We start from the raw sequence: 7,985 nt of genomic DNA, 5'->3' as shown, positions 1-7,985 counted from the left end.
TTATTTCTCACATTTCATCAAAGTAAAGTTAGTTAACCGTTATATCATGATACGACCCCTCAAGTTTCATCATTACGTTTTAGACTATGTATTTATTCAACAAAATTTAATAGGGCAAATTAGGATAAATATTGAATGCAATTCCATAATAAAAATTCAAGTAAGTCACATTTTTAAATATTTTTCTAGTCCATCCCCACAATCATCATGAAAATGGCTCAATATAATCCTTGTATTTTTGTTCTCCGCAAAATCATCATGATTGATGAGTAAGAATATAATCACTTTCTGATATTCTGTTCTACTCTATGGGTCAGCTGCAAGTGGAAGGTATCCCAATAAGCAATAACAGCCTTTTGATTTGGATCCACATGGCACAGTTTTGGGGCATTTGCATTTATATCCGTTTTTTGTGTCACGTTTTAACTTGTGCCGGCTTTGCAAAAAGAATTGCAAGCGTACCCGCTTTTTCACATAACTTCAGCATACGGGGCTGAAGTAGCAAAGGCAATCACGCAAAACTTCAGCATTCTAGTAGCCGGGTCTGAAGTTCAGCTCTAGATCTGAAGTTTTTGTTTTGTAACTGGCGAAGTTTTTGTTTTTGTTACTGGCGAACTTCAGCTCTAGAGCTGAAGTTTTTGTTTTGTAACTCGCGAACTTCAGCTCTAGAGCTGAAGTTTTTGTTTTTTTTTAACTGGCGAACTTCAGCTCTATAGCTGAAATTTTTATTTTGTAACTGTTGAACTTCAGCTCTTTGGAAGCTAGCTTTAGAATAGGATCTGATCAAATAAGCTGGGGATCCATCCATCAAACAACTTGCTAGTTTGTTAAAATCTTTGGGGTAACGGCAATAATCTTTGTAGATTAGACAAATCAATTAGTGTTGTATATAGTGTTTGTTAAATAAAACTCTGTAACTTGCTATTAATGCTGGATAATGTATTTTCGATATCTCTATGTTCAGCGGTCCAGACCGCTACTTTGTATCTTACTGACGCAACAATTATAATTTGTTTTTAAATAATCTGCACCAACAACAGCAGAAGAAAAAGAAGAAGGAGGAGGAGGAGGAGGAGGAGAAAGGGGGCTGAAGTTATTTAAAAAGTGGGTACAAGTTAAAAGTTTTTTTAAAAATGAGTATAGGTTAAATGGGGGCGACCAAATAGGGCGCCCCGTGCAATTTTTACCACAGTTTTGCATTTCAGTTGTTGGGGTCAAACGACCTAAAAATACTTTTAATATGGTGTGATATTGTTAGTTTTGGGCACAGTCCGTACAGTTTTTTCAAAAAGTCTCACACTATTAAAAGTATCTAACTCCTTATAAGTAGGTCATTTTTCTTTTCTACTTTTTATATGAGACTTTGTTCACTCGCATCCAACAGTATCTCCTTTGAACTAAGTTTCACATGACTCCTCACCATTTACGGACTAATTTAGAGATTAACTACGTGTAATTTATATGATCCGAGTATTTATGATCACCGAAGCCCAGAGAAGATAATGTGTACGAGTCTTTGAAGCTACGAGTAAAGTCAGTAAACCAGTCCATAGACGGACAAAGGCACAAAACTGAGCCCTACGCCATCATAAACCTAGAAAATGAAATTTCGAAGTCTTTTTCAAGCGTGTACTTTGGATCCCCAAGAACTAACCAAGAAGCATGGGAATTTTAATTTCACGTGCTCCATTTATTAGAATGTCAACCAATGCCAGAACGTGCTGGTGACAACTGCCAAGAAGTTTTGGATTGTTGCTGTTAAAAAGGTGGCGGCAACTTAATTGACCCCGAATGGCTCCTAAATCATAAGCATATAGTACTTCATTCATCTCAATTTGTTTCAAACTCTTTTATAATAATAATAATAATAACAATATAATTATGTAACCTCTATTTTAATTTTCAGATTTAAGAATTTTGTAACAGCTAGGATGATTATGTAATTTACTGTAAGAACAGACAGAGAAATGAATTCCAAAAATTTCAAGCATTCGAATGTCACTAGAAGAATTTGATTCGAGAATCATGCTTGAAATAGCCCAACAAATTAAAAAAATTGATATTTCTTGTAGTAGAAATCCTCGCAACACAACATAAAATGAGAATATAAGGCCGAGGCTACTCTGATTAGTATTTTCTACACTCAGATACAGAAAACTGGCATTCAATACTGAATGTATACAATTTATAGTTTAATTTGGAAAGAAAAGACACCAAAAGCCTCATATGAAAAGGAATCTATTAGATTCGGGGATGGAAGAGATGGAAAAACTAATCAAAGTGCCAGAAATTCCAACAACTAATATAGTAGCAGAGCATTAACTGCCCATAGCCATCAAGAACTCACCCTCACAAACCACATCCTCTCCTACATATGCCTTGCCTTCCATTTTCGCTATTCCAAAACGTTTTTGCAGCTTGATCAGTGTCATTCTCATTACCAAAGTATCTCCAGCCACCACTGGCTTCCTGAACCTCACTTTGTCTACTCCAGCAAAAAAGAAATTCTCCCGGGAGCCTCCCACTTCAGGTTGCAGCATAACTATGCCGCCAACTTGTGCCATTGCCTAAATTAATCATAAATGGACACCCATCAGAATCTAATAACGAAACAACACCTTGCAGCAACAAAAGTGAGGCAACCAAAGAACAAAGTAAAGGGAGGAAATGAGCTTGTCCATTTTAGGTGAGATGAAGGAAAGAGAAGATAATTGTGACTGGTCTTTTACTTCGGTCTTGTGCTTGTCGATATGCTTTAGGTGATGAAGCAAAGAGAAAATAACTATGACTGGTCTTTTGCTTTGGAAACCAGACCAATGTCTTTTTGTTTAATCTCTATTTATTTCCTATTTAGCCCTCATGAAAATTTTATAAAAATGGTGGTTTTCTTGTTTTGCAAGGAAATAAAGAGGTTAGGGTTTAAATAACGACAGTGTGCAAATCACAAAAAAGGATACACTTTAAGGGTGCAAAATGCAATGGATTCAAGCTGCATTAGTGAATAAAAAGAATTTTTTATCAGAGGACAAAAATATCAATATAATAGAATCACATATCTTTTTTTTTATCGGTGCATTCCTCATTGACATTTATAGAATCACATATTATCTTTGATATGATAACATTAAGACCTTGAAGCTCTAGCTGAAGGTTCCTGACAGGAGTAGATTGTAATATTTATCACGAGGAATATGGAGTTGACACAACCGCTATTTACTCACCAAACTAACAGTCATACAGGCGCCTAAGAACCAATAGAAAAGTACATGCTAACCACTACCAGAAGAACTAAAGAGGAGCTGCAGTATTTAATAGTTACAGAAATTCTTCTTATAGTAATATTAAAATTCCAAAAATATCTGGACATTGTTACACTCATCTGGGACAACATCATGCCCACGAAGCTTTGCTGCTAAAGGTTTCCAGGAAGTGTAGCAGCCATTGTTACAAATAAGGAGTTTGTATAAATACAACTACTAAGTTCTCGACACGTACATATGTTTACAAATATGGTTCTAAAAGCTTCAACCGCCCAAAATCACAAAGAACACAGCAGACTGTTGTTAAACACTGAGTATGTAAACACAACTTAGCCATCACGCAAAAAGTGTAGCTGGGCTATCTTCTTCATGCAATAAATTAGCGCAGTGGTCAATTGTTTTGATCTTCTTTCTATATCATTCCTCATAGCGCTACACCTATAGCTTGTTTTTTCACTGTTATGATATGATTAAATAACCATATATCTCCTAGCACTAATCATCTACACTTTATCACGTACTGCAACATGGTCTCAGTACTTTGAAATCCCGAAACAAGGGATGATATGATACATAAACTCAACTTGTCCCGAAATGCTGACTACTCACTTAAATTTTATGGGAGACCTATTATCCTGCTGTTCTTGTTTAAACTGTATGTCCTACCATCCTAACAAGCCACGTGACATATACTAACAAATAAGACCCTGGCAGTTGCTGCCACCTGATTTGTCACATAATATATTTTTTTCATTTTTCACATTTCGTTATGCTCTCTCCCCCTCTCCTACCCCTCCCCCTCCCCCCCCCCCCAAAAAAAAAAAAAAAAAGAACAAGCACACATACTAACAAACCTTAAAATTGATAGACTTTTACCAATTGTCTAGTGTTGTGGAATTGCTCACCTTCTCTTAGGCAATTTGCCTAACCTTCTTCAGATATAGAAAGCCATATCAGAAGACAGGAACATAGCATCTTTGCCCCTTTAAAGCAAGAGCACACAATTGGTACTTAGAGGTATTAGCACCACCACCGTGGATCGTGCTGATACCTTGGATTTAGCCAAAAGCCTATAGTTTAATATTGCCTATTTGTAGTTTGAAAATGGGGCCTTCGCCGTGGAAATTGAGTTTGGTAAAGCAAGAGAGAGAGTGAAAAAGAGGGGCTGTGGTACTATTGTGTGGGACAAAGCAGAAAGCTTTAGATGGCATGGGAGATTGTGTTCATGGCTTCTCTATAGCCCCCCTCCCTCCCTTCTTTATGAACTTTGGGTTGTGCTGCATAGCTCTTAATAGTTACTATAAGCCCGAGATGTTATATGAAACTATTGAAGGACTTGTGCTGGAATTTGGTAAGAAAACAGAGAAAAAAGAGAAGCTGTTAGAGTAGCCAACATGGAGGACATACTGCAACAGAGGGAAATCTGACAATGCAATAAGAAAAATGAATATGGACCTACCCAAGGGTGTGACCAAGCGGTTAATGAAGTGAGGGGAGAACGTGAGGTCTTAGGTCCAAATTCTAGCAAAGGAAAAATATAATTTCCCCCATCTGCCTGCACTGATGGAGGTAGCAGGTACCTAGTGGAATAGTCGAGGTACGCAAGCTAGCACCCGATAGAATAGTCGAGGTGCGCACAAGTTGACCAAAATACCAAAGTCATAAAAAAGAAGAATGTGGACCTGCGGAATGGAAAATTTTGAACCCAGGAGTGATGGGTAATTTTGAAGAACCCTTGTTGTTTGGAAACGAAAGAAAGTTAAGAGTGAATAGATGGTTTTGGGTCAAAGAGAGATGAAAGGAGGAGAGGTTGTAGTTGTTGGTGGAGATGGATAGTGACGAGGAAGAGAGAGAGTAAGTGTGAGTTAAAGAGGCTACATTTTTAGGAGAAAGGATTTTAAGAGGAGGAGACTTTTAATTTAAGTCAATTGCAGCTCACGAGTTAAAGAGGCTGTATTTTCTAACTTGCTTTTGGCTTCTCACGTGCTCGAATGCACTTTCGCTGTTGTCAACAACCAAGGTGGTAATAGATACAATTTGAACAAGAACAAGGGTTGCCCGCAAATCTTAAGTGTGTACCTGAAAATTCAGGACAAGTTCAAAGAGGTATCTATGTATTATCCCCCAAAATAACCTAGCAATCTTTCTAATTATTTTTCAAAAGCGATGTTAATTGAGTTTGTACGTTGGCTAGAGGATTATAGCCAACAAAAATGGTCCCATAAACTACTTAAGAACATAAAATGCTCTTAAACACGTATATGTGTCAACATCTTAGATAGCATTTCACTTGACTCCAATCTAATAGAAATGACTAGAGATTCCCCTAGATAAGACAATGTGGTCATAATAAGAAGATTAGTGACAGTTTCTTCATTTTTATTAGGTGAATTCACAGGCATAGCAAGCACCCCATTTAGCTGTTTTACTTCTCTTTTAAATTTGAGGATTAGTTTCATCTTTCGTCCACCTTTCACCATGATTAGAAAAAAATCAAGGTGAAAAAAGAACATAATTACTTTCACTCAGTAAAAATTTCTGAAATGCTAGTGAAAAAGTATTCAAGTTTGAAGACTGAGAGATCGACAAATTTCATCAATTTTGTGTAAACTACACCTTGAAATTAACTATATTATGACTTTGTCTAGCTAGCTTTGTATAGTGAAGCCACTTTATCCTATTTTCTGAATAAACTGCACATAAAAGATTGCTTTTGCTGAATCATGAACTACTTGAAGTTTTCCGTTTGCAAATGCGGTTAATTTAACATATAACATCATAATAAGTGGCGCTAAAAATTAGAAATAAGCAAACATAAAATCTGAAGAAGGATCTCTACTTTTTTTAACATTCAATATGAATAGACTTCAAAAAGTGAAACTTCCAACCAATGTTAAAGCATATATCCATTATCAATCATGGAATGAGAAGTGAATGAGATATATACCTCAACCATGAGGACACCAGGCATGATTGGTCTCTCAGGGAAATGACCAGGAAAAAAGTTATCGTTAATTGTCACATTCTTTATAGCCACAGCTGACACTCCCGGATTGTATTCAATCACTCTATCCACTAGTAGAAATGGAAAACTGAAATTCATGCAACTCATATCAGTAACCCCATACAATACATACATATATATATTCAAACAAAGAACTTTAAATAATGCTTGCAACAGAGTCGAATTCTGTACCGATGGGGTAAAATCTCACGAATCTGATTGATATCCATCACAGTAGGAAATGCTGGGTACCCTACAAATAAACCAAGATCCAAACTTTAACATTAGAAGCAATATATTTCGTTCTCAAACAGTTTTTGTTTTTTCTTTCTATTTTCTTGTCCAAACACGTTTTGTTTACTTTCTTCCTAAAAACAAAACAAAAATCTCGAGACACGAAACCAATTCTTTCACACCAATTCCAGCATCAAGGTTCCTGAAAACTAAATTTAAACACTCACAAAGAACAATACTAAACCAATCTTTTTCATACTCAATCAAAACAGATAAGAAAGAATGGGGCGGGCAAATGCATACTCAATTCAATTGGGGTTTCAGATTTGGAAGTTGCATCATTTTCAGGAGAGGCACAGTTGGTGATGAAGCTATTCTTGAAATGGGTTTTCAAGGAATGTGATCTTGAGACAACAAGTGATTGTTTGAGCATTGATCTTTTCAAAGGAAGTGAGCCATTCTCAAGGTTTCTATGAGAACTGAGAGTGGAGAAGAGAGATTGTGACAAAGCTGTAGAAGCCATTGTGTGTGTGTGTGTGAAGGAAGAAAGAGAGGTTTAGGAATTATTTGAAGATGGGGAGGGGTTGGTGCCTTGGTGGGGGGGGGGGGGCGAGAATAACGAAGTGGAGGGTTTGAGGAATTTAAGCGTGAAGATTGGCTGAGAGAAGAAAGGTGAGAGATGAGAGTGAAGTGTGGAGCAGAGGCGGAGCTAACAACAATTGGTGACAATGGGGATGTTGAACATGTTAAAAAAGCAGGGAGCCTCATCCAATGCAAATATTTCAAGTTTTTTTTTTTTTTTTGTATCCAAAAGGGAGGCCAGTATTGGAAATAATGAATAAATATTTCTTTCTATTGATACAAAATCTTTTACAGTATTTTTTTTTTTTGATAAGAAAGATAAGAGGTCGTTTGGTTTGAATATGACTTATGCTGGAATAAGTTATGCTGGGATTAGTTATCCTGGGATTATTTTTTATCCACTGTTTGGTATGTTATATTAAAAATAACAATTGCATAATTTCTAAGAAGAAGGTATAAGTTATCCAGACACTAATTACCTCACCCCCTATAAGGTATAAGTTATTCTGGTACTAATTTTAATGTTGGGATAACTTATACCAGGTTTGCTAACTAAACAAAGTATTAAAGTGGTATAAAATTTTATATCAGCACTATATCTACTTATACCTCATACCAAACGACCCTTAATATGTACGTATTAACTAAATAAAAAATAGGGTCGTTACATTGTAGCTAGGTCACTTGTAGCTATGGTCATTAGAAATATTTATGAAAATATTCCTAGCAAAAGTAGCTCCTAGTAGATCTAATCTTAGCGCTTCGTAAGTAAACATAGGAGGAACTTCTGCATCCCCAAAAAGTTGCTTTGTTGCTCCTTCTTAGCTAGTAGATCGGCGACCCTGTTTTGTTCCCAATAGGAGTGGCTGATCTTAACTCCCCCAAATCACATCATCAATGACCTA

The 7,985-nt window shown here is 36.4% G+C and overlaps 1 protein-coding gene across 1 annotated transcript; it reads right to left on the bottom strand.

Annotated features, from left to right (window-relative positions):
• Positions 1–2,035: 2,035 nt before the first annotated feature.
• Positions 2,036–7,319, bottom strand: LOC104211388 (uncharacterized). The gene is made up of 4 exons (XM_009760438.2): positions 6,802–7,319; positions 6,457–6,517; positions 6,208–6,352; positions 2,036–2,567 (listed from the first exon to the last, which is right to left on the bottom strand). The coding sequence occupies exons 1-4, from the start codon at positions 7,019–7,021 to the stop codon at positions 2,319–2,321; spliced, it is 675 nt and encodes a 224-aa protein (XP_009758740.1). The 5' UTR covers positions 7,022–7,319; the 3' UTR covers positions 2,036–2,318.
• Positions 7,320–7,985: the final 666 nt, after the last annotated feature.

Source organism: Nicotiana sylvestris, chromosome 7 (genome assembly GCF_000393655.2).
Source record: "Nicotiana sylvestris chromosome 7, ASM39365v2, whole genome shotgun sequence".
Classification (NCBI taxonomy): domain Eukaryota; kingdom Viridiplantae; phylum Streptophyta; class Magnoliopsida; order Solanales; family Solanaceae; genus Nicotiana; species Nicotiana sylvestris.
Note: the sequence above shows the minus strand (reverse complement) of the source record. Positions and strands in the feature narration are given on the sequence as shown.

Excerpts from the sequence above, each read along its gene's own strand:
- LOC104211388 (XM_009760438.2), bottom strand. The coding sequence starts at position 7,021 with ATGGCTTCTACAGCTTTGTCACAATCTCTCTTCTCCACTCTCAGTTCT. Across the intron at positions 6,353-6,456 it reads CGTGAGATTTTACCCCATCG|TTTTCCATTTCTACTAGTGG; the intron begins GTACAGAATTCG and ends CATGAATTTCAG. Across the intron at positions 2,568-6,207 it reads CTGGTGTCCTCATGGTTGAG|GCAATGGCACAAGTTGGCGG; the intron begins GTATATATCTCA and ends TGATTAATTTAG.